Here is a 25,717-nt window from a genome sequence, read left to right as displayed (position 1 = left end):
GCAAGCTGATGTTGTTCTTACCGCCAGCACTCTTGTGTGTGCAGTGTGTATTTCTGTTTTGCTTTGTTTGACCACATATCATTTCAGTTGTTTCCTTACCATGGGAACTCCTGGAGTCAAAGGTGAGGTGATGGATGGGTGGGATGTGTGGAAACAGGCTCCTCAGGCTCAACAGGGTGCGTGCAAACAGTGCTTGTGGCTTGACAAAACACTGACAGGGCTGCACCCTCGGGCACAGCCTTGCCTCTGGCCTGCTGCACCCCCAGATGCAAAGGAAGCCAAAGCCATGCTGGGAGATCATCCCCACAAGGCTTTATTCTCATTTCAGAGAGGAGAACAAGGCTGATCACATGCTGTTTCCAGTGTGCCAAGTGCTTCCTCCAGGTTAGCTGGTGACAGGTTTCTGCGCTGGCTCCTGACTACCCTCAGCCCAAGGAAGTTCAGAGCTGGGGCAGAAAACAACCACAGGCATTCATCTCCATAATGGTGGGCACAGTGCCAGCCCCAGAGCAGGAATCTTTTGGAGGGTGGTGCGTGGGGATGCAGTGAAGCTGCCGGGAGGAGCCCTCCTGCCCTGGCACACCCAGGCTGGAGGCAGGGCAGGGACTGCGCTGGGGCAGCGCCCAGGCTTTAGGCATCCGTGCAAACCATGCCGGGCGTTGTTCACTGCCAAGCCCAAGCGGGGAACTGACAATGGGACAAATCCACAGATGGGTGACAGAAGTCCTGTCAGGGAGCGTATGAGGGCAGGTTGGAGGTGAGGAGATGAGCAGGACATGGAGGACGCCCGTGGAGGTGAAGGATGAGCCACAGCCATGCTGTGGAACACCCTTAGCAGTGCTGCTCCCCCTGCAAGGAGGGGACCTGCACCTGCTGGGTTTGGTGTTTGCAAAGAGCACCTCTGGACAGCAGCAGGACAAGGGTTAATATGGGAGAGGTCCAATGTGGCCACTGTGGGTCTGTTTGGCACTCCCCTCTTAAACCTCTGGGTGGAGGGTCTCCCCTGGGAGAGCTCTTGCCCCTCTGCCATGGTACCCCACAGGATCAGAAAATCTTCTTCAAATGCAGGTGTATCCCGTTGCTGGACCTGAGGATGATCTGTGGTACCATTATGGGAAGCTTGGATGGGTCTGGGCGGAGCTCGAAGTGGAGCAGGGTCAAGGCCAGCGCCACCTTCATCTCGTTCATGGCAAACTGCTGCCCGATGCAGTTCCTGGGGAGGGGGTGACAAATGCTCCGATTGCTGCCTTCGTCCCTGACCACCCCCAAGCTGGACTCACCCCATGTGTGAGCTGGGGGACTTCCAGCTGCTGCGAGGATGACACCACAGCTTATCTAGTAAGCCCCTGATGAACTCAATTCTGTGGTGGGGTATTGCTATTTTTCTTATTAATAGGCATTGGAAAAAGATACAAGATTGAGAGAACTGGGGCTTATTTCACTAAGAAGTGCAGCCAGGATCCAGACACCTCTAAAAGGTTATTTCTGGCTCTGTGTGGTGATCCTCTTGCAAGTTACTGAGACCTCAGTATCCTGCATCTGTCTATCGATACAGCATTGGAACCACAGAGAGGTGGGCCCAGCTTGGCTTGGAGGTGCACTCGGATTCACCCCTAAACAAGGGAGCTGTGTTCCCACTGCAGGCAAGAGAAAATGTAAACATCTCCACAAAGCCACACAAAAAATGTGTGAAATCCTACTGTGACCACAGAGCTTGGGGTGTGGGAAGTGCTCTGGAGCTGACAGAGCATGGGAATCCCATTACAGGAGATGCTGTAATAGGAAATCCTGTTACAGAAAGCCTGCTTGAGTTGGCCAGGCCAACTTTGCTTGTGGAGACTGAGGGAGGATTAGCTGCAGGGGCTTGACTCTGAGCTAGGTCTCACATGCAAGGCAGCCTGATGGGAAGGAGAGGGCTGAAGGATCTCCCACCTGGATCCAGCAGAGAAAGGCAGGAAAGCATGGGAGTGCCTCTGTGTTGAGTTCTCTGGAGAAAACCTCAGGGGATCATAAACCTGTGGGGGAAACAAAGACCATTTGTTCGGTGTTTGGTCTGATCTGAGTAGCACCAAGGTCTTCCCTGGTCCCCAAGTTAGGGCTGGACATGGCCTCTGCTCTTCCTGGGAGAGCTGCAGATGACAGTCATCTCTCTACAAAGCCACCGAGTGGATCTTCCCCTTGGAGATATCCAGGTCACCCACCACAATGCCCAAGATGCCTGCAGGTGTTTCCTTATCCATGGCAGTAATGACCAAGTCAGGATCCCTCTGTTCCAGAGATGCCTGATCCTTGTTCTCCAGACAGAGAGGCAGCTATGCACCCTGCCTCAAACTTTCCAGTTATTTCTTGAAGCCTCTAAAATATCATCTTCAAATCACTCCCCGGCCTGAAGGGCTTGGGGACTTCTCAAACCATTCTAAGTGGGCAGCTGAAAGCAGTCTGGATATCTCTGTGTCACCGTGCACAAAGAGACTATTGAACACCCATTCCCAGCACTTTCTCATATTCAAAGCCTTTGGGGTGTTTGGTAACTCAACTGAACTTTGCATTTGGATGTGGACTGTTGGAATGACAAGGGAAAAAAAAAACATAGCAGGGAGGCACAGGCTGCCTGGTCCAAGGGGAATGGATGTCTGGGCTCAGAGATCATCTTCCCTTTCCTGTTATAAAGGTGAAATACCTCGGGGTCCTCCCAGACATCCCGGTTCCTGTGAATAGCAAATATGTTCAGTCCAATCTGGCAGCCTGTGAAAGAAAAGGGAGAAAAAGCTGATGACACCTCAGAGTGAAGATGCAGGAGAGGTGTTTTTGGGATTCTCTCCCTCCCTGAGCTCTGCAGCGGCTGTTGCAGGAGATCTGGCAGGGATCTCCTGGAAACCTCACATGGAAAAAAGAATGGCCTTAGAGCTAGGCCCCTTTCTCTCATCAGTGTATCACTTTGATTTGGCTGGGAACAACACTCCACAAGTCCCCTCTGAGCTCTGTGAACACCCCACCACCCTGGAGCATGTCATTGGACTCTGTCTGGCCACCCTTTACAGGCTCGCTGTGGTGGCAAAGCCATGGTAGCTCCATACAGCCCTTGGGAGAAAGAAGGGAGTCTGGAAGACCCTTCAGCCTCTCCACACACAGCAAGGAAGCCCCGCTTGTCACGGACAGCCGCAAGAAGGATGAACAAACTCAACAGACCTGCTGGCAAGCTGCGTCCATCAGGAAATGTGACGGGTTTGGAGAGCTGTCGGGACACACCAGGAACTGGTGGGAACAGGCGCAAGCTCTCCTTGATGCACATCGTGGTGTAGGTCATCTTCCCAAGGTCTTCCCTGAAAGCAGACTTGCTGAGGGTGCACTCAATCCCTTTGTCTATGTCACTGATGAAGATAATAAACAGTACTGGCCCCAGTATGGACCCCTGAGGGATACCACCTGTCACTGATCTGGACATTGAGACATTGACCCCTGCCTGCTGGATGCCACCTTCCAAACAATTCCTCAACCTCTGAACAGTCCACCCATATCTCTCCAATTTAGAGAGAAGGATGTTGTAGGAGACCATGTCAAAAGCCTTAAAGGGTAAGAAAAAGAGTTCAAGATAACGGAATAAGCACTCCTAGCTCACCACTCAATGGTGTCTCGATCTCCCAGGATTCCCTGGATCTCCTCCCTGCACCGTTGCTGGTGCTCAGGGTGCAATGACATGCAGTAGAAGAGCCAGGAGATCCCACTGGCCGTGGTATCATGACCCTCAAACATGAAGGTGTCCACCTCAGCACGCAGGTCCTCATCGGACAATCCAACTCCATTTGCATCCTGATGAAGAGGAGAGCATATAATGCCTAATCACACAGGCCTTTTATTTTTATACCCAAAGGGTTTGAAGGATTTGGTGTCTCTTGTGCTTCCTTTCTTGTGCTGTTGCACCCTCGGTGCCACATGGTTCTGTTCTTTGGCATTTGGTACAATAATTTAAAACATTCACCTTGCTACAAAGCAGAATGTCCAGAAAATCCAGGTGTCTCTTCTTCTGGATCTTTTCAAGTTCCCTCTCGTTGGAGAGCAACATCTTTCTTTCTTGTATTACCTGATCTGCACAGAAGAGAGATCAGTTCGGTGCATCCTGCCTCTTCAGAGTACCCTCATGTACCTGACCACTCGGTCATCAGCTTGGGCTCTTGTTTAATGTGTAACCCTCTGGCCAACGCATACTGCAACCTTGCTCTGTGCCACTCCAGAGACAAGTGGGGGAGAGGTTCAGCTGGGGGACAGGACTGGGGAGAAAGGGGCAGGAATACCTGTGTGGGTATGGGCCAGCTTGCAGGCATCCTGAAACTCACGGCCTTTGCGAGTCAGGTCGTAGAAGACATCCTTGAAAGAAAAAGTCTGGATTCTTTTGTTCAGGAGGCAGCTCAGGTCATAAACAGCTCTAATGTAATAGTGGGAGTTGCTGTAAGGAGGCCAAGGTTAAAGCTGGTGTTAGCAAAATGAATGGTGAAACAGGAGCACTTGCTTTGCCAGGGTTTAGAAATTCAGGCACCGACCTCTGAGTCTGACAGTTGGAATTAAAGCTGAAGGCACATTTCATGATGCTGTCTAGTGTCATCAAGCTGACATCTTGAAAGAGCTCCACTGACTTCCTCTCCTTGATACGCTTGTCCCATTTATCCTAGAGGGAGAGACAGGGGTAAGGAGAGACAGACTACCATCTGTGGTCAGGTCAAGTTTTCCCGTCCCTCTTCCCAGATCCACAGTGCTAATTGCTTTCTTTTCTGGAAGCAGAGGCCGTAGTTCATGATATATTCCATTAATCTAATCTAACTCTTCTGTGCATTTCTTTTTCCAGGTGTATCATGTCAAGGTATGAAAGGATATTCTTGCAGTGGTTGATTTTATTGGCAAAAAAAGAAAGAATAAGTGGAGAGTCCAAAGGGACACTGAAGGTGAAGGGAGAAATTTCAGAACTTCCAAACTACTCCAAAAGTTCAGTGAAACTCTAGAAATTATCTAAGTGCAGTCTCTTTCTCTCACTCATTCACAGATCTGATTATTTTCACTGTTTCACAGCTGAAATGTAAAAGTAGCAGGAGTGGGGATTCTTACCAGCATCACTTTGACAGAGTCTGACATCAGGGTCACATAAGATTTCAGAACATCGTAATGAAAAGCTGGGGTGAGCATCTTCCGGTGCTGGAACCATTTGCTTCCTTCCAAGATCAGCAGCCCCTTCCCTGAAGGCACAAACAGCAAAGGGACAATCAGCTCCTTCAGGCTCTGATCATAGCTCTGACATCCTTACTCTTCTTCTGACTTACCAATCCAGGGAATTAGGAATCTGTAGGGTAGACTAGCCTTGGGATCTGTAAAACAGAGCAGGTATCAGAAATACATGAATAATGAATTCAACACAACAAAAGAGGAAATTCAGGATAAATTTGCAACGGATTTCACCCTCTAAATCACAAGATGGGATTACTCTCATTTCAAGACATAAAATATTGTACCACCAGAGGTAGCGTTTAAAAGCGGTCATCTACAATTATGATGGCAGTCGACTTGAAAAAACAGAGAAAGAACAAAAAAATGCGTGTGGAAAAGAAACAGCCACGGCAAATTTTAAAACTGAGAACAATGGATGGGAGTTACTGGGGATGGCCCCGTATTTAACACTCACATGCTCCACAGAAGGGAGCAGAGGAGAAAACTTAAGATGCTTTCTGAGAGCCATTGCCATGCCAGCTCACCCTTTTTACTGGGTTTACTGGGAAGCACAAATATTGCAGTGGTAGAATCCATAGAAGACAATAAGACAAATGACCCTCAAACTGGGAACTGACAGGAAACTGGAAGTAACAGTGCCCAGGAACCTGGTCACTGTTTTGCACAAGAATACAAACTGCTCCATAAAACCTGGGGCAGGCTGGCAGTTCATGAAGAGGAGCAAAAGAATTGCAATAGCTGTGAAGGAAGCTGGCAGAGGGGATGATTCCAGGTAAGTTTCCCAGTATTTTCTTGGTAGGAAAGCATCAAAGACTTCTCAAAACCAAATGTAGAGACTTACCTGTTCGGCCAAGTATGCTTTTGGCATATTCAGGATGATGGACAACTAGAGAAGGCAAGACTGGTCCAAACCATCGGGGAAAGGCATAGGGATATTCTTCTCCCCATGACACTATCTGATGTAAAAAATTTTCAGAATGTATCTGCAATGAGAATTAATCAGGGATTAATAAAGGCAAAAAAAGAGGGACATGGAAGGGAGAGCAGAGGTTAAACTTGCACTCTCATGGAAAGCACATGCAAGACATTCTCTCTTGGGAAATGAAGGAAGAGTGGGCGGACTCGCCACACAGGGGCTTTTGTGCTGCAGGTGGAGGACAGGATGAGCATTGCAAGGGGACCGTGCACAAGAGGAAAAGCTGCCTGAGCCACCAAATCCCTGCAGCACAAGACAGCTCCACGGAGCGTCCCTTGCTGGGCTGGCTGCAGCTGAGCCACCTTAGGATGGCCCAGGCTCGGAGCAGCTCCGTGTTGCACTTGGGAGTCTACAGCTGGCATGGGCAATGCCAGGATGCCTGGTGGACAGGCCAGGCAGACCAAGGCTGTCACACCCCTGTTCCTAATTTCAGCAGTGCAAGGTGGGCATGCAGGGTGAAAGCAAAACATCTTCACCATAGAATGATGGAAATGGCTGCATTAAAATTCCCTGCTTTTGTGGCCGTCTTCTTCAGTGGCTATAGGGCAAGGCACTCCTACTGGTAGAAGGTTTCATGTAACAAAGAGACGTTTTATGGTTGCTCATACTCAAAGAACTTCATGGAAGTCCCATAACTCTATGTTTGAGGGCATGATTGAAAAGAGCATGACTCTTTTTTGCCAAATGATGTACACCTCATATCCAGCACCCTTTCCTCTTGCCCTGCAGAAGTCTTGGCACTCCTTCTGCAGAGGTCCTCTCCTGAAGGAAGACACAGGAGCAGGGGACACACACACCCCATGCAGTCCTTCTCATCCTGACTGATGCCTTGCACAGTTGGGATAAACCCACCCTGGCTGAGCCCAGCTCACTCCTTACCAGGTGATTGTGGCCATAGAGCCAGTGTTTTGGGGGGCCAGGGAATGCCTCCAGAGCTTTGGTGAGTTTCTTCCTCTCCCGGTAGAACTGGAGCACCTTCAGCAGCACAAAGATTACACCAAGCAGCACAGACAGCTGCAGGACGACAGCAGAAGGTCTGGCTATGTTGTCCAGCAGAGATGCCATGCTGGTCCGGGACACTGCCTTCTCCTGCCTGTTTCTCACCTGCTGCTCTCACACCTGAGCCAGGTGGGGAGCTCAGTGCAGGTAAAAATCCTCTCCCTCCTCCTCTGCAGGAGCAGAGTCTGGCGAAATGGAGCTGACAGCAATTTATAGCTGCTGGAACATCATGGCAAACACTGCGTCAGCTCAGCCAGCAGCCTGTGCTCCCACTCGCCCTTTGACCTGCTTTCTGCAGCCTGCCCCTGCAACCTGGATAACAGATAGCCTCTGAATCTTTCCTGCTTTCTCTGAAGTCCCAGCAGCACTGTCACACACTCACAGTCCTCCATGCCCAGGTGGACAAAGACAGAGGAGGAAGGAGGTGAGATGTAGGCAGGCTGGGGCTCTAGTTGAGCTCTGTGCTGTCCTCAGACAGTTCAGGTATAGAAGCCATCCATCTGCCCGCATGAGGTGAGGAACACAAAGGCCACCTCTTCCCAATGAGTGAGCTGCATGGATTCAGCCACCTTCATCTGTAAAAGCAGCGCTCTGGGTGACTGCAGCATCACCCAGCACTGCTGGGCTGTAATCGAGAGAATGGACATAACTCCAGCAGCTCACAAGGGATGTGGCCCTGCTCCCCGAGGGCTCCTGCCACAGAGAAGGCAGGAGACAAAACTGCAGTCCAGAGGAATTACCATGGCCAGTAGATGAGACAAGGAGAGGAAATGCTGCAGAGCAGTGAAGTGAGCGGCATCAAGGTGGAGAGCACATGATGGGGAGGTGTGATGGAAGGTCATGTTCCCTCTACCGTGCTGGTGAGCCCTCCTTCCTCTGTCCACATGGCATCTCACCTTCTCCAAAAAAGGCTCTGTATCACTGCATTTACCTCTCTATTGAAGTGATTGGTTAGGGCCCAGGTAGGACCCTCCTAGGAATCCCTGTGCAGCTCCTGCTGGTTACCTGGACCCACATCCCATAAGCCCAGAAACCTGGAATGGCAATGTGGAGCTGGTGGAGAATTGGGACTGGAAGCATATGTGTGTGGGTGACTTCCAGGCATATTGTGAAAAGGAGGATCCCCAGATGGGCTGAAGTAATGTCCCATTTGTGTCTTGGGATATTATGAGGATAAATGGGTTATCATTTGTGGAGGCTGATAGTCTGATAGGATACAACATAGGGGCTGCTGAACTTTGTGAGTGCTTCTCTTCAATGTAACACATCTCTGAGATACAGGACTTCTGATGTTTGGGCACTTTCCTTTAGTTTTTAGTCTAAAATATGCCATGTCCCACTTTTTCTGCCTGTAGAGTCATTTTGTTGATAAAACGTACTGTTTATCTGATGTTCAATGTCACTGCCTTGGAGAACATCCCTGGTAGGCACTACACTGAGCAGCATTACCTTTTCACACACTTGGCCATCTTCATGAAAATTAGTGTTTCTTGTTATACTGAGCCAGCTGGATCTGTGTGAAAGTTCAGGGGAGAGTTAAAGGTTGATCTTTAAGAGGCAGAAAGCTACAATCTGTCGGGTTAGGCATTTCTTAGGGAGGGCTTTGGTGGGAGCCAGAGCATGAGGGACCCAGTTTGCCATGACAAACTCTCACGTGAAGACCTGCAGCAAATTCCTAAATCTAATGATGTTGTGTAGTTGGGTCTCTCGCAAGGTCTGCACAAGGAAAACAGGGAGGTCTGATGTTTGAGCCTTTGTTCATTGCCAATGGAGCTGTCTGGAATTTCCTGTGGCACCTATCCCATTGCCAGACTGACCAATCTGGATTTGGCTGGCACCTTTCAGTAATGATGTAAAAAATAAGTCATAAATACCCCCAAACCCACAAGTGGAGGGGACAGGCCAGTGGATGGAGTTTCTGGTGCAGCCACAGATGAAACTTTTATAACAACCCAGAAATTCTTAGTGGTGACAAAGTCCCTGGACAGTTGGTTTGACCGTGAACAAAGTCAATTTTTACCAAACTGGCTCCCTTATAGTTATAAAATAACCAATAACAACTGTTGAGCACGAAGCCAAAGCATATGGGTTGTCGTGAAGGTCAAGTGAGATGTCAAGTGCTGAGCTGATACGGAGGGAACATAAGGGACAGAGTGGCTAAACCCACATTTATGGGGATTTGGAGCAAGAATCTGAGCTTGGGTGATAGCAAAACTGGGTGCTTAACCCAGCCTCCAGCCTCTGCATTCTATATTTCACTGGTGGAGGGGAGAGAAAAGCCTTTCTCCTGTATTTCAGAGGTTTCACAGCAAGAGGGGCCATGAACACTCACAGCCTGGGGAAGATAACTCAGAGGGTTTTGCAGGGAAAGAAATCATGAAAGTTCAAAAGGAAAAGTGAAGTTGCTGCAGAGCTGCAAGCGGAGAAAAGTGAAAAGGGACAGTACTGGTTTGATCATTGTAAGGGCCTGGGACAAGGCCAGAACGATCTGTTAGCACCAGAAGAATCTACAGCTCTGGAGGAATCCAGAAGAAGATCCCAGCATGAAAAAGCAGGTACAAGGGTCTTCTGATAGCCGCAGCAGTCTGGGGGGGCTGGCAGGGGGAGCAGAAGCTTGGCTTGACCTTCTGGACATTTGAGACTGGTGAAACTGCAGTTGGGTGTTAAAGGACACTTGGAAGGTTGTCAAACGTTTGCAGAGAGCCTCTGGAGGGTTGGCTCGATGCTGCAGATGTTCACATGATGGCAGTGGGGACACGACAGGTCAGGCCACCAACATAAAACAACCCACTTACACTGAAAAATTTCCATCCCATACCCCAACCATGGACACAGCAGGCTGTGAAATTTGGGAATTTTTTTTCTTTCTGGGTCTTGTGAATTTCTCCGCTTACTTTAGACACCTAAGCAGAAGAAGGAGAGGCTCTTCCTCACTGATTTAACTCACACTGTTGGAATTCATTGCAGAAGAACTGGTTTACTGAGCAGGTGAAATTTAGGTGGCAATTGGGTACTTTGCCCCAGAGTGTGATCTTGCAGCAGCTGCTTTCCCTGGTTGTGCCTGTGTTTATTCAGATAGGAGGAAGAGTCCAGGCCCATCTGTCCCTGTGTGTTCCTGCAGCACTCAGTGATGACAGATGAAATGTAACAGTAATGCCAAAAAAAATAATAACATTTCAAGCTTCCAAACACATGATAGATGAGAAAATCATGGCAAGAGCCCAGCAAGTGTTGCAGAGTAATGCAAGCTGCCTGGATCCCATCTGACCACACGTCTCGAGGATGAATGTATATCTGGAAGCATTTAATACAGCTGTCTTACAAATATGTTGCAATATTTACTTAATTTACAGGCTGCTTCCAGTGTAAAATCCCAGCGGAGTTTAGATGGAAATTGCTGGTGCCATCTGACAGTGAATTTTCCTGGAGAGCAGCGTGGGTCCTGTGCAGGGACAGCATTCCCGGTGCTGCAAGCCAGCTGCTCTCCCTGCTGGTCCTGCTGCTTCCAACATGCCTGGAAGCATCTGAAAAAGTGCCACCACTGAACTGAGATGGACAGACACCCTTCACGTGACAGGGATGCGGCTGCACAGTGCTGGTGACAGTCTGTGGGGAAAGGAGTAATTGTGAGGGAGTAGGTGGCATCTTTGCCCTGCTGCTGCTGAAAAACCAAGCTGCAATGAGAGAAATCCAGGCTGGTTTTAACTGAAACAAAGACTTAACCCTTGCTGCACCTCACACAGCCCCTCCCGTGAGTTCTTGTTAAAATAGTTATCTGAAGGTCTGAATCCTTCAGACAGTCCAAGGTCAGCCCATCATCTTTGCAATTACCCTTTCTGCAGAAAGTAGGGAAGGATTAAAGAATGAGGTAAGCTCTCTGCAGCTGGTCCTTGACTGTCCTTAATGCTGTGAGCAGTACATCCCATGTGACCAGGTCTTTTTATTATTACCTTGTCTCTAATACCCAGGAGGGGAAAGGCAACTGGGGGGAATTGCTCTCAGGAATCACATTCTGGAAAGATCTGGCTCACTCTGGCCCTGGGGCACAGTAGCTCCTGTTGCAGCCTCAGGCCCACTCTCCAGTTCAGAAGCAGAGCAGACATGGAAGATCTGTGATGTGAGACGGTGCAGGATGTGGGATAATGCAGGATGCAGGACATAGGATGTGGGATGAGAGATGCAAGATGTGGGATGATGCAGGATACAGGATATGGGATGTGGGATGCAGGATGTGGGATGCAGGCTGGCCAGCCCGGCATGGAGAGCTGGCCTGGCATGAGGTGCTGGCCCATGTGGCTCAGGGAAGTTGGGAGCTGGGCTGCCATGTGTGGGGTTATTTGGAAGAGTGTCTCCAGTTCCTAGCCTCAGGGGGTGACAGCACCAAGGAGAGATTTGTGAACAGGTCTTGTGCTGGGTTTGGGTGGCTACAAGGGGAACCAGGCTCTGCTCCCTTCTCATGCGAAGAAGCCACAAGCACAACACAGAGAGGATGGTGAGAATGCTGCAGAGCATCTTCCCTTTTCCTCTTCACATTTGAAGAGGCAGATTTTTAGTGAATCCTAGAAGTCACAAGGGGGACAATGGCTGAACAGGATGAAGACAGGAGCAGTCAGGCTTTTCCATCCTAGGGCCCAGAACATTCGTGTGTTTCCAGCTGGGAAAGCAGCAGTGCAGCTTTTCCTGTACCCCCAATTCAGTCCACTCACAGAAACCAAGCCAGAGGTAACCTGCTCCAGCCTTACACCACATCCATTACCTCCTTTGGGCTTCTGGAGTACCCAGTAAAACCAGTCACCAACTTCTAAAACGTCTGCAGATTCCCCAGATAACCTATGTCAGGGCTTTAGAAATCTTAGGGAGTGCTTGATGTTACGTAATCTGTATCTACCCAAATGCAATTTAGCAGCTGCCATTTATTTAGACGAGGACTGTTATGTCAAGCTCCCCTAGTTTTATCCCCTTTAACCTACTCTCCTTCAGTGGGTACACCATGATTTCAGCCTTTGCTCTTGCTCATTAGGTGCTTGTGCTTTAATCTTTCACATTGGAATGCCAAGGTCCATCCACTCCTCTTTAGATGGCATTTTTTTCAAATCTTGTCTTTAAAAGAAAATTGCATCCAATACAGAGATATATGTAATTTATTCTAGTAATTTCAGTTATTTTGATTAAAAATTTTCTCATTTTGCACTTTAGAGTATGCAAGCTTGGAGTAGATGCCGTTGCTTTTATACTTAAATCTCCAAACAGGGTTGAAGGACACTGTCTCATTCCATTTGCTGAAAGAGAAGCAAGTGAAAAATTTTTGAGAAATATTTGTGTTTATGCATCCAAGTATGATGTTTGCTGTGATTGCAACAGCAGGATATTATTGATTATTATTACCTTTTCTGTCTCTCTGAATACCCACTGGAGAGATTGCTGCCTGTCAGTCATTTCCTCTCTTGTCTTTGTGCAATGTCTGTGCCTGCTCTTGTGTTTCAGACTTGCATCCCATTCACTGCCACAGTTTTTCAATTTATCGAGATAATTTTGCATCCTGATATGGCCCTGAAAAGAGCTTGTAGTGTCTCATAGTTTTGTAACTTTTTATATTTTGTTAAGCATACTCTGTCTCTCTTCTTTGCATAGTTGTGATTCCAGCTCGAGAGCTGCACCTCTTGTCTCAAGAGGGGACAGGCAGCTGCAGAAAGTGGATTTTCTCCTGGGCTGCCCCAGCATATCCTTGCAAACCAGCCTCTGCAGGGGGGAGCTGTATGAAGTCAGCTGCTGTCTTACTGCACAGCAGCCTTCTCACAATCCTGGAACCACAGCTGACATCACTGTGATGATAATTGCAACAGCAGCCTTTGGGATTCCACATTTGATGTGTGATATTCTATCCCAACAATGATCCCTGCAGGGGAGGAGGACAGCTCACTAGTGTCTTCCAGTGTACCAACTCTCATAACTTAATCAGCTTAAGAAAATAAAATAATACTAAAAAAACCAGGGACATCCCCCCCTCCCCCACACACCTTCTAACTATCAGAACTTTGACTGAAGATTGCTTATTGGACCCCTGTTAGAGTTGCCCATGGAAGGAGATGCTGTGTTGGCTGTGCCTGGAGACCCACAGGCAGTTTCCTGGCCTGCCCAGGATCATCTCTTGCTGCTCATGGGCTTCCTCTCCATCTTCCATTTCTAAATGGGTTTTACACTGCATTTGTGATGAAGCAGACAAGCACCGTCAATATAAACAACACAGTTGCTGTTGCAGGAAAAATTATTGGTTTATTAAGACAAAAATTACAGAATATTTTGCAGTTTGGGCAGAATTTCAGAGCCCAAACTGGAATCAGTGCTTTCAACAAAATAGAGACCCACTGAGTGTGAGAAGTGAGACAGAGGCCTGCCACAGGCCGTCCCCACTGCAGGAGAGGAGGGCTGACCTCTAGGCACTGAGGAAGGTGCTGACGACGGAGCAGGGCTGGAAATGGTCACAGATTTGGCCAGGACACGAGTGTGAAGGCAGGATTTGGTAAGAAGGAAGCTGGTGGGGCCTGCAGATGTTCCCAGGCCAGGCCAGCCCTTATGGCAGTGCAAGGGGACAGACAGCATGGCCATGCCTGGCTGCTCTGAGATCAGTGCCCTGGAGCAGACGGCTCACAGTGGTCTGTGCAATGTCATCCCAGCTACCTGGGCCTAGCCTGAAAAGGGCTTTCAGCTAGTAGACAAAGCACAGAAATCAGGAATCCTCATCCCCAAATCCTGCCCTGCACTTCTGCCCCAGAGAAAGAAACATTGTCCGTCATCTGCTTGGTCCCTCCCTCTGGTAAAGGCAGGAAGGTTTCCAGCATCAGCGGATTTTCTTTAAGTACAGGTGAATCCCATTCTTGGAGCGAAGGATGAGCCGAGTAATTTTGCGGGGAGGCTTGGCAGGGTCAGGCAAGAGCTCGAAGCGCAGCAGGGTCAGAGCCAGTGCCACCTTCATCTCGTTCATGGCAAATTGCTGCCCGATGCAATTCCTGTGGAGAAACAGAGCAGCTCAGCCACCTCCACCACAGTGCTGGGCACAGCAAACACCCGCAGCCCATCCCAGCCCTCCCACACCAGCACACATCCTCTCCTCTGCAGCTCAGGGGCTCCAGGCAGTGCTTTGGGCAGCAAAACCAGAGGCATGGGCTGAGCAGGAGGAATTTAGAGGAATATTGGGAGCTCATAAATGTGTGTTCAATGAGCATGGAGAAGGAGGGACATGGGGAAACCAAAGGAGAGGCCAGCAGGGATGAGGTGGTGGGTCTCCAAGCAGGGAAGGTCTGCAAGGTGCTTGCCTTGAAGGAGTGAGCACAGGGCAAAGGGAAGGATTGAGGGGAGGGGAGAAGGGGGAATGAAAGGGCAGGAGGGTGGGATGGGATCTTTGCATCAAGGAGAGGATAGCAGGCTCCCTGCAGGAAGCCAACAGAATGTTCCACAGCTTTGGGACCCAGTTCCCTGTCCCCAGAAGGGGCTTGGCAATGCTGCCTTCCCATTTTGCCTGCTGGTATCAGAACCCCTCTGTTACACAAACACTTATATCCTCATTTAACTATTCACTGCTGCAGGGCCAGGACTGCAGGTGGTTGTTTCTGCCCACTACACCTTCAGTGTTCAATTCCCCTTACCTCATTCCAGCAGAAAAAGGCAGAAAGGCGTGAGAGTGCCTGCCAGAGAGATTCTCCGGGGAAAAACGCAAAGGGTCAAACACCTGGAAATTAAGAATATGCAGCAAGGAGAAGCAATTATTTAAAGAACACAGTACTGACTGGTATCTTGAGAAATTTGACACCCCTTAATTTATGAAGAACCCCACAGGAGAGAGAGAATTCTTCTCTCCTGCTAACGGGTGAAGGGCACATGGGAAGAGGCACATCGTAAAGGGAAAAAATTATTAGGAGATCAAAAGAAAACTCACCAAAGGATCTTTCCATACTTCAGGGTTTCTGTGAATGAGGTAAATGCTTATTGCAGTGATGCTGCCTGGAAAACAGTTGAGGAGGAGAAGAGGGCTCACTGACAAAGAAACAAGCAAACATCTGCACAGCCCAGCCTGAACATCTGTGCCAGCGAGGATGCAGCTGGTGCCTGAGAGCAGAGTTTTGTGCAGCGGGAATGGGATTTACAGACCTTCCGGCAAAGTGCGTCCATCAGGGAAGGTGATGGGCTTGCTGAGCTGCCGGGACACTCCAGGCACTGGGGGGTAAAGGCGCAGGCTCTCCTTGATGCACATGGTGCTGTAAGTCATCTTGCCCAGGTCCTCCCTGTTGGGACAGGCAGGCTGAGCCCCACGCACCCCCACTGCCTGTGCTGGGAGGTCCCTTCACCCACAGACACCCACCCCCTGAGCAGATCCCCCTGCAACAGAACAGAGGCACCCACAATGTCCAGACACAGGCTGCTGGAGGCTGGGGATGCCAGGACACCTCTGAACAACCTGGACAACCACTGAACAATCTCAAGTGCAGAGTGACAGCGAAAGGTGAAAAGCACATCTATGATGTCCTGTGGTGAGAAAACAGGAGAGAGCAAAGAGCAATGCTGGTTGCCCAAGACTTGTATGGCATGCAGAATGTCCCTTCCAGGGTGGCAGACTTAGCTGAAGGATCTGCTCCATCCTGTGAAGTCCCTGGGCATGCAGCAACCTTTAGCACCCCAGCTTTTGAGCCTTGAAGACATTGCTCACTTAGAAATGGCAGAGATAGGAAAAGAGTTACCAGCAGAGGAAATGGTGCAGCCTTACCACTGGATTGTGTCCCGGTCCCCCAGGATGCTCTGGATCTCCTCCCTGCACCGTTGCTGGTGCTCAGGGTGTATTGCCAGGCAGTACAAGAGCCAGGAGATGCCGCTGGCTGTTGTGTCGTGGCCCTCAAACATGAATGTGTCCACCTCGGCACGCAGGTCCTCATCAGACAGTGCAGCTCCATTCTCATCCTAAAAGTCCAGAAACACTCTCAGTGGACCATACATGTAAAATTTATATATATATATATATTACAGTACACACACACACATATATAAATATATAAATATCCTTATATTCTTTCAGCTATTGCAAAAGGGGCGTGATGCTGCCTGTGGGATACATATAAACAAAATCAATGTCTGTTTACACTGAATTCAGGGCCCTTTTCCCTTCACTTTTAAATCTCTTTATCCCTCCATATTAAACCACCAGGACTATGAAATCCCTCTGCAGGTTGTATACCCAAAAAGACACTGCCAACATTTCAACAATGGAAAATTGGATCACCTTGGTCTCTCTTCAACTGGGTGGGACTGGGCTAATTTTTCTTTTTCTTTATGGATTGAATTTTTTTTAATGGACCCTGAGGGTCTCTGGGGGTTTGTGGCACCCTTGCAAAAACTGACTGGCATGTGCCCTGCCACACACACACTCCTCACCACTCACTTTGGCACACAGCAGAATGTCCAAGAAGTCCAAATGTCTCTTCTTCTGGATCTTTTCAAATTCCCGTTCATCTTTAAGGGATTCTTTTCGCTCATGGATCACTTTGTCTGGGGGAGAAAGGGTTAAAGGTTCAGCAGGACCAGGAGATGCCAAGCTGCAAAACTGTCCTGCCTTTGAATGCAAAGCTCACCCAAGGGGGTGAGCACTGCTCAGTCCATGATGCATTTGATCTGTGCTTCTGCACCCCAGGCACTTCAGCTCTTCAGCAGCACAGCAACAAATGCCATGGATATTGCCATCCTTTTCTGCAAACTTCTTAGTCCACCACAGACTTTTCAGCCTGTTTTACACACCCCTCATGCATTAAAATCACACCTGGCTTGGAAAATAAAAGCATTCCTTGCATTAGTGTTGCCTGCAGTGCTCATGCCTTGTTTCACCAGTCTCTGGCCATTTTACAGGAGCATTTCCTGAGGGCAATTCCTCCATTAGTCCAGTTTAATAACCAGGTAGCTGTGGGACCCCTTTGCTTCATGCCTAGATCAGACCACTACTGCAAGCTGATGCTCTGCTTGGATCTCAGCTCTGAGCCTCTGGGGAGGATCACTGCACAGGCAAGGAGGGACTGACTGCCTCCTTCCAAAGTTTTGGGAGAGGATGACAGCAGGGAATACCTGTGTGGTCGTGAGCAATCCTGCAGGCCTTCCTGAACTGAAATCCATGGGGGCTGAGCCAGTAAATGATGTCATTGTGGTAGGGGAAGATGCGGAGGCGCTGGTGCACCATGTGGCAGAGGTCGTAGACAGCCTGGATGTAGGTGTTTTTCCTGGAGAGTGGGAAATAGGAAGCTTGTAAATTTGGGAGCACAGTGACAAGCAATTTGCCCATTTCCCTTCTGAGCTGCAAACTTCCTGCCAGGGTTTGGGGCAGCCAGCACTGACCTGTTGGTCTGGCAGTTGCTGTGACAACTGAAGGCACATTTCATGATGCTATCAAGAGTCATCAAGCTGACGTGCTCAAAGAGCTCCACTGGCTTCCCGTCTGCTGTTAGCTTTTCCCACTTATCCTAGGGCACAAAGAAGACAGAAATGAGAAGGCAAAGGTCAGTTCTGCATGGATCTGCAGTCATACCCTGGTTAAATGAGTGCTCAGATAGGGATACATCCCTGAGAAATGGAAAAAAAAAAAAGGGGATCCCTTAGACACCATCAAAATCCCAGAGAAGAGAAGCCAAGAGTGGGATGGTTAATACAAGATTTGCCTCAGGCAGCTGCTACTCTTGGATCCTGGTGGTGGTGAGCCCTGCTACACCTTATTCTGAGGCAAGAGCACCCTGGAGAAGCCCAGGATAGGTGCATTTCTGGGTGATGGGGAGTTATCTAAGTCCTCCTTAGGACGCAGTGTGTTCTCTGTGTAGGAGCAGCATATGCTGGCATTGGGCTTCACTGGGTCTGTTGGTGAGCACATATGAGCTTGGTGCTCAGGATGCAAACTTCGGAGCAAGGTTCTTTTCTCTGTCACACGATCTCTGTGCCAGTGCATTTTCCCAGCATGTAATACAGGAGCTCTTGCCCCACTCTGATCCCTAGAGAAACTATAAATCCTGTCTCTCTTCCCCAGCAGACATGAAGTGATGATGAATCCTCTGTCCCCTCACAGTGGCAAGGAATGAGTTGACTTAAAAGCTGGGAAAGAGAGGAGAGGGAGGAGTACGGTCCAAACCAGGCTTACAGGGACAGATGCACGTCCGTAGCACGTACAACGATTGCCACCTGGTGGCACGGGCTCACACAATTGGCGCTGACGTTGTGCACACGGAATTCCAAACTCCCAGGCACTTGTGAGCCTTGCAAAAGTCTTCCTGGCTCTCCAGCCCTCGGCTCCTGGCTGCTCCCTGGGCCGCAGGAGGAATCCAGCCAGGATCCGTTTGAAGCTGCTGGGGAGGTTGGAGTGAGGGTGGTGAAGGAGAAGGAACAGATCCAGCACCCAGACTCCTCCAGTTCATGTGCACAAAGCCTGGTGCCCTTTGCCTGTAATTCCTACTGGTTTCCATCCTGCCCAGCACCAGTGGATTGAAGAACAATGCATTTTCACTGTTTATGAGGCATGGCAGGGATTGCAGTCCACTCACGGGTATGCCAACAGCAAATGATACCCTTTAGGTTACAGTGTAGCTCTGCTACAACCTTTATTTTTGGGGGATTTATTATGAACCTTTATTTACTTCAATTCTTCATTTAGACAAACACCTTGTAAGAAGTTGCTGTTGGAACTGAGATCATGCAGGGTTTGGGGATGGCAGTAACATTCATCCTGAAATCTCAGCCACAGATCCCAAGGCAGTACCAGAGATGTCATCACTGCAGACAGGCTCAACCTGCTCATCCTTTCCAGCTCAAGGGCAGGGATTTGGGGTGACTCAGAAAGACTGACCACCAGGACACAGTGTGTCCTTACAATTACCAGGTAAAGAAAACCCTGCTTCAGCATTTACCTCCTACCCAGACAGGATGGGGAAAAGAAAACAGGGCAGAGAGAGGAGCACTGTGAGTCCTACCAGCATCACATTCGTAGACTCTGCCATCAGGCCCACGTACGGTTTCAAGACATCGTAATGAAACCCTGGAGTCAGGAGTTTTCGGTGTTGGTGCCACTTGGGCCCGTGTAAGATCAGCAACCCATTCCCTGGGGAAACACAGGCAAGGCACGTTTTGCTGGGAACAGGCAGCAGGCTGCTCTCACCCGCCTGCAGACACAGTGTCAGCAAGGAGCATGATTAAATCTCGTGTCTGAACTGCTGTGAGAGGGTCTTTGCAAATGTTGCCATCAGCTCCAGGGTTCCCGGAGCTGAGGAAAGACTTGCCAATCGAAATGGCACAACAGTGTCTCTGAAAAGAAACATCAACCCCGCTGGAATAGAGAAGTTCAGAAAGTTCAGAACAGCAGATATATTTTTCACCAGTCCTCCACTGAATCTAAGCTTCTCCCACCACCAGCCTTTGCTATCTGTGGACATGTAAGAATTTGTACATATGTTATGTCTGAACTTTCCTTCCTTGAAAATAAATAGAACTACTTAGCACCTTTATCAATAAATGTAATAATTGCAGGAAGCTTTTAGGTATAACTCCATCAAGGAGCAAGTACAATGCTGTTTACTTATAACATATTTTGTCTAACTTCAGAATCATTCCTGGCAGGCAAAGCCCTGGGAATACATACCAATCCATGGGACAAGGTGTTTATAGCTGACATTATCCTTGGGGTCTGTGGGAAAAAAAAAAAACATAAAAAAAGAGAAAATAAAATGGTATTTTCAATATTTTCAATAGCATGAACCCACTGGTTTGCAGCTGAAAGCTCCCTCTGGGCTCTCACTTTTGGTTGGGTATGAAGCAAAATCAGTGGCATCCCTGCAGAACTCCCAGTATTTCACAACAAAACAACTTTGGCAATAAGCACATATAAAAGCAGATGCCCACACCGGAAAAAACAAGAATACTGGTAGTCCAAAGCCTGTGCAGCGTGATAAATGGTTAACCCTCTCAGAGACCACTGTTCAGCACCTTTTCTTCTCAATGCATAAAGATCTTCCTCTGCAGTAGGAGCCAGATCTCTGAGCCTAGAAAAAAGCTCCCAGGTGTCTACTCCTTGCTGGGATCAGGCACTGAGTAGTTAACTTTCAAGGAGCATTTGAGGAAGTCTGATTTTCCAGCAATGCACTTGGAGTCAGGTCAGCCCTGCAGCCCTGTGCCTGAAGCACCCAGGGCACATGCCTTGAGATGATTTCTGCAAGAAACCCTCTCTGTGAAACCCTGCCCTGCTGTAAATTTTGAGGCTGGCATGGGAAATCTGCAGGCTGGGGTTGCTGCTCCACAGCTGAAGCCATAATCTCTCACCTCCTCTGGCCAACAGAACCTTGGCATAGTCGGGATCAGCAACAACCAGGAATGCTGAGAAACTCCCAAACCAGATAGGGTGAGCATATGAGTACTTCTGTGCCCAGATCTCTGACTTGTCCAGCACATCTTCCTCCTTGAGAAACTAGTTGTGGAAAAGAAAAAAAGAGAAAGAATACACAGATTCAGAGAAAAAAAAATTAAATAATCTCTCAATACTCTGTCTTAAAAGTTCAAGGTCTTTCTGATCACAAAACCAGATAAGGGCAAACAAGGTGTTGTTCCTCTGTGTTTGCAGAGCATGGGTAGTAGAGATGTTTGCTACTTTTAAAGCTCATATAAAATAATTCTTCCTTATCACTTGACCTTGAGATAGACAACATCCTTAGGCAACGAGGCGGTGCCTATCAGCTCATATATGTTACCTGCTCTTTTTCCATGGCCACTCCATAGAAGACTCAGATTTGTCCCAGACAGCATCTGCACTTGTGGCAAGCAAATATATTCTCACTTGCACATGGCTGAGCAATTAGCACCCTGCAGCTGGGAAAAAATACAGCAGCACTTTTACAGCAGCCAACTGCATCACTGCTGGGTCTGCCCCAGCAGTGCCTCCTGACTGGGAAATCGCAGCTTCCTCCAGACATTTAGGTGGAGAAGGCCAGTGTCCAGGCAAAATTCAACAGAATAAGTCCAAACTCACCAATGGAGTGAAGAGAACACTGGTTAATATCATTACAATAAGAATTCATTTATTTCTGTGAATTGAATTTCATAGGCAACGAAGAGCTGGTGCTCCTAGAAGAATTTACCTCCTGTCCTTGGAAGCTGCGATCTGAGGAGCAGCATGAGCACCAGCGTTCATATCAGCAGCAGTGGCAGGTTCACTCCAAAGTGATCACTGCTTTATTGCTTTTATAGCCTGCGCTGTTATGTTCAGGCAATAGACAAAGAACAAGTGGAAAGACCCGTGGAAAGCTCCACAGTCACAGGCAAAGGAAAAAAATCACAGAGACAAAACCTTGTAAGATTCTTTTTTTTCTTTGAACAGAAACTACTCTGGGCCAATATGCAAAGGGAAGGATTTTGGTAAGCTAGGTCTGACAGAGCTGCTGCTGCTGCTTTGACTTGAAGTTTGAAGATTAATTAAATCAGCGTACTGGTGCAGAAATCAGCCACAAAGTCACCCTATTGACTGTATCAAGTGAATATTTGCTCAGGCGCTTTCGTGCTGAGTTAGCTCAGCTCAGTCTTTAGTCTGGCTGGTGTTTCTCAACCCAGGACATGGCTCATACTCAAATAATCACGCACATCAAATTATCAGCCACGTGCGGCTTATCTCGGACAGGATACTCAGGAGTCAAGGGGCATCTGCCAGGGGCTGCACAGGCTGGGGGGGGCATGTCCAGGTTCAGCTCCAAGGCTGAGCACCCCCTTCCTCACGAGCTGGGGGAGTCCCTGCAGCACAGCCCGTGTGTCTCCCACACGCAGCAGAATTATGAACTATACCCCTTTATTACTTATTACAGAAAGCTCAGCTTCAACTTCACTTACTCAGGTTCAAGATTGTGAACTTAGTAAACAGAACCATCAATTTCTCTGATTTCAGGGATCAAGTTTTGGGGCAAAAGGAGGAAGCCCTCCTCAGTGCCCACCTCTTCAGCAATGCCAGCAGAAGCAGGGCTTGGCACAGTGCCTTTAGCTAAGTGACACTTGAACATGTGAAAGTCCCTTTGATACAGCTGCTTGTGCTTCTCCTGTCATGAATCACAGAAAGCATAATGGAAGTAACTGGGAGATGCTGAGCAAGTCTCACTGGCAGAAGTCCTAATCCTAGAAACTTTTGCATCCAGCCTTGTTTTGGAGCACCAGCCTTGGTTTGTGCTGTCAAGAACCATTCCTGTGCTGGCCAGAGGGTTGAATGGGTTTATTTAAGAGGAGAGGTTACCCTCAAGGTGAGTAACCTGCTGCACCGAGCACTCCTGGAGCAGAGAGTGTAAAGTTCTGTGAGCTGCAGAGGAATAGAAAGCTCCCAGTCCTTAATCAGGGCTCCAGCTACCCGGCTCTGCATGAAAGACCATTACTTCTTTCTCCCTTGGGGGCTTGAAAAGAAAAGCATAAACCCCACTTGGGTCTAAGAAAGAAAGGTAATTGCCTGATCTCATGCTGAAATGCAAGTTTTGAAATGGATCCAACACTAAAAGCATCTAAGGAAGAGGCTTGAGGGCACTTTTAATGACTATACACTGATAGCAAATGATAGACAAAACACAGGAGCTGAAATCTGAGCATGAAGCTGTCCTTCGTGCAGCCAGAGCCGGGCTGGCTCCTCCCCACACAGGGCAGAAGTGGGCAAAGGGCTGCTGAGGAACTGACACCTTGTGCCAGTGGGGCAGCGACCCTGCTGTCCTTTGCTTCCCACCAACCCCGGCCATGGGGAGCCACTTTGGTCAGCTCAGGGCTGGCACTCTGGGTTTTAGCTAAGTCGTGCTGCTGCAGTGAGACTGAACAGCTCCACACAACCTCTTCCTGATATTTTAATGTCATTTCTACTGAGCGATTTGGATAAGCAGAGACTACTACCCGGAGAATGCCTTAAAACAAAGTGATGTATTCCCAGGAGATCCACCCAGAGCATGACAAATACATTTGAGATTCTAAACTGGCCTGGATCCAAACTGGCAAATAATCAGTTAAATCAACAGAACAGGAAATGTCAGTTCTCTCCCTGAATACAGCTCGAAGGTCCTCCTCGAGGTGTGTGCAAACTTTGTATTCAGCGTGTGCCCAGAGCATTGCTGGTTTCTTTGCTGGCTCGACGAACTGTTAGGCTTTGGGAATTCAGCAGCATTAATCAGCAAATGATTAAATCTTCAAAAAGGAATTCTCAAACAAACATTGTCTGAGGTAAAAGTTGAGCCACGAACAACCTAGCCATGATGACAGCAAGTGATTGGCACAAATTCCCGTCCAGGACAAATAGTCACAACTAACAAACAGAAGAACATACTTTATTTAATTGCAGTTTTAAAGTCTAACTGGCAGTGTAACAAAGCCCTGAACTGGCCCATCTTCATGCTTACATTGCCAAAAGACTGCTTGTCCCATCCAGCACAGCAAAACTGGTGCTGCCACAGCAGAGAGACAAGCCCTGGAAGGTCTCCTGATTTCCCAGACACTTTTCAGGGTGCCAATTATTTAATGTGCCACAGATTTGGCCACGACAAGACAAGAGCAGAGCCCAGCAGAGGGCAAGGTGATTTTAAGCAGCCTTTAGCACGTACAGAAAAGCCTTTTGCATCAGGCAAGCTTAGTTACGCCTCGTGAGGCTGCTGATGAGTTGTGAAAATCTGCTTGCCAAGGCTGCTTGCCAAGGCAGCCGCGGTGATCTGTGTGGGCAAGTGCATACCTCGGGGAAGAGTCATCCCTGCCACCAGTGAGCAGAACAAGGCTCACCTATGTACGTGAGTTTAGTTGTTCACGGCTTTAATGCAACTGTAAGAAGATCCACAGTCCCTGTGCTAGATGCAATGCCTGTGGCGTGTTTTGTGGCTTAAACGTGGCTCAGAATGATCAGTTGTCTGGTTCACCTGGCCGTGAGGCCGATGCAAGCTGGCAGGGGAGAGAATGTACTCCTGGATGCCAGGAGCAGCGAGCATCTGGTCAGCATCTCATCAGCTCAGCGCCGCAGGAGAGCTTCTGCGGCCCTGCCCTGGCTGTCAGAGGAGCAGAGAGGTGACAGTGGAGCCTGCCCCGGACAGAGCAGCGCGGCTCTGCTGCCTCCAGCACCGATGCCGGCTCACATCCCGAGATGACCTTGCCTATGCCACACTGTATTACCGCTCTCTTTGCGTTCGAACCAGCCACCACCCTTTTCCACCGTGCAGTCTGCAGCAGCCTGCGGGAGCTCTGCGTGAGCCACGCTCTCTCTAAGCCTCACGGGCAGCGAAAGCACACTGCTCTGGCTGAGGAAAGGGATGCCCGCCTCTCACCTACCCCGCGGACTGGGAGGAGCAGTTCTCCCGGACCACGGGAACAAGTCCCACTAGCATCATTCCCACACGCCCCTCGGGAAAGCTGCTCCCCGCACTCCCCCTCGCTCCCGGCAGCGCAGACCCGGCTCTCCCCCACCTCGTGGACATGGCCAAAGAGCCAGTGGGTCGGGTGCCCGGGGAAGTCGGCCAGCGCCCGGAGCAGCTCACGCCGCCGGTGGAACAGCTGGATGGCTTTCAGCAGCACGCAGGTCAGGCAGAACACGGCGGCCAGGTGCAGCACCCTGGAGACATCCACGCCCAGCCACAGGAGCTTCATCATCCCGCCGAGAGCCGCCGGCAGCTGCCTCCGGTGTCCCCCAGCGCCCCGGCGGTACCGGCCGCGGCAGCCAATGCGGGGCGGAGAGGCAGGTCCAGAGTCCGAGCGGCTGCCAAATCACGGCAGCGCTTGTTGGGAGGGAAGGGAAAGGAGAGGAAGGGAAGGGGAGCATCCCGCGGGAACGCTCCGCTCGCTGCCGCACCGGCTGGGAGCTACTGCCCGCCCCGAGTCCCCCACCGCCGGCACCGGCTGGCTCCGCGCCGGGACCGCAGGCCAAAGAGAGAGGGAAAGACCGTACCCTGGGATTCCTCCTCCCGAGGTCTTCATCACATGTTCCTGCCTCACGACGTTTCACCCTCATCTCCACCCTTTCCCATCCCGCATCCCGGCTGACGGCTCCCGCCCTCCTTCCCTGTCTGCCTCCCCGCTGCCGGCACTGTGAGCCGCATCCCAGCGCCGACCGGGACAGCATCTCCCCAGCAGGAGCGCGGGGAATCCCGCACCGCGCCGGCTGGCGATGCCGGGTGTCAGCCGAGGGCCGGCTACCGTGGCAGCTTTGGCACGGCTTTGGCACGGCTTGGTGGCAGGCAGACGGCAGGCAGCTGCCGGGCCACACCGCTTCCTTGTCACCGCTATGTCTGCCAGCAGCAGCCCCCTCCGAGCCTGGTGGGCGAGCGGACAGAGCGTGGTCCGCGGCGGGCGGCACCAACCAGGCCATGCCCCGCCGCGCCTCACCGCCCCTTTCCCCGCCCGTCCCACCCGCCGGGGGCGGGACTCGAACCCGCGGCCCTGCCCGCTCTCGGCGGCCCGCGCGGGGCGGTCCCGCGGCGGCCAGTGGGAGCGCGGCTTGCTGGCAGGCGGGCGCGGCGCGGCCGGAGCGGCCATGGCGCG

General features: G+C 49.9%; 2 protein-coding genes across 3 annotated transcripts; both read right to left on the bottom strand.

The window, feature by feature from the left end:
• Positions 1 to 292: 292 nt before the first annotated feature.
• On the bottom strand, positions 293 to 7,389 carry LOC116448196 (cytochrome P450 4B1-like). The gene is made up of 12 exons (XM_032118316.1): positions 7,070 to 7,389; positions 6,056 to 6,197; positions 5,310 to 5,354; positions 5,098 to 5,225; positions 4,539 to 4,663; positions 4,293 to 4,444; positions 3,980 to 4,086; positions 3,620 to 3,810; positions 3,190 to 3,323; positions 2,681 to 2,745; positions 1,933 to 2,015; positions 293 to 1,213 (listed from the first exon to the last, which is right to left on the bottom strand). The coding sequence occupies exons 1-12, from the start codon at positions 7,253 to 7,255 to the stop codon at positions 1,045 to 1,047; spliced, it is 1,527 nt and encodes a 508-aa protein (XP_031974207.1). The 5' UTR covers positions 7,256 to 7,389; the 3' UTR covers positions 293 to 1,044.
• A 6,047-nt stretch (positions 7,390 to 13,436) lies between these two features.
• LOC116448195 (cytochrome P450 4B1-like) lies at positions 13,437 to 25,055 on the bottom strand. 2 transcript variants are annotated; one of them, XM_032118314.1, is made up of 12 exons: positions 24,647 to 25,044; positions 20,516 to 20,660; positions 19,839 to 19,883; positions 19,174 to 19,301; positions 17,558 to 17,682; positions 17,291 to 17,442; positions 16,617 to 16,723; positions 15,948 to 16,138; positions 15,335 to 15,468; positions 15,123 to 15,187; positions 14,833 to 14,915; positions 13,437 to 14,196 (listed from the first exon to the last, which is right to left on the bottom strand). In XM_032118314.1, exons 1-12 carry the CDS (start codon positions 24,827 to 24,829, stop codon positions 14,028 to 14,030), a joined length of 1,527 nt encoding a protein of 508 aa, XP_031974205.1. In that variant the 5' UTR covers positions 24,830 to 25,044; the 3' UTR covers positions 13,437 to 14,027. The 2 variants fall into 2 exon arrangements, with proteins under 2 accessions (XP_031974205.1, XP_031974206.1); XM_032118315.1 differs by having other exon boundaries at positions 14,110 to 14,196; positions 14,833 to 14,887; positions 24,647 to 25,055.
• Positions 25,056 to 25,717: the final 662 nt, after the last annotated feature.

The sequence above is a fragment of the Corvus moneduloides genome, chromosome 9 (genome assembly GCF_009650955.1).
Source record: "Corvus moneduloides isolate bCorMon1 chromosome 9, bCorMon1.pri, whole genome shotgun sequence".
In the NCBI taxonomy this organism is placed as follows: domain Eukaryota; kingdom Metazoa; phylum Chordata; class Aves; order Passeriformes; family Corvidae; genus Corvus; species Corvus moneduloides.
The sequence above is the reverse complement of the archived record's forward strand: the minus strand, read 5'-3'. Positions and strand labels throughout refer to the sequence as shown.

Coding starts and splice junctions, on each gene's coding strand:
- LOC116448195 (XM_032118314.1), bottom strand. CDS start 24,829: ATGATGAAGCTCCTGTGGCTGGGCGTGGATGTCTCCAGGGTGCTGCAC. Junction 19,302..19,838: donor ACACCTTGTCCCATGGATTG/GTATGTATTCCC, acceptor GTGTTTCCCCAG/GGAATGGGTTGCTGATCTTA. Junction 17,683..19,173: donor AGTCTACGAATGTGATGCTG/GTAGGACTCACA, acceptor TTTGTGCCCTAG/GATAAGTGGGAAAAGCTAAC.
- LOC116448196 (XM_032118316.1), bottom strand. CDS start 7,255: ATGGCATCTCTGCTGGACAACATAGCCAGACCTTCTGCTGTCGTCCTG. Junction 5,355..6,055: donor AAGCATACTTGGCCGAACAG/GTAAGTCTCTAC, acceptor TCTGTTTTACAG/ATCCCAAGGCTAGTCTACCC. Junction 3,811..3,979: donor ACATTCTGCTTTGTAGCAAG/GTGAATGTTTTA, acceptor CCTCTTCATCAG/GATGCAAATGGAGTTGGATT.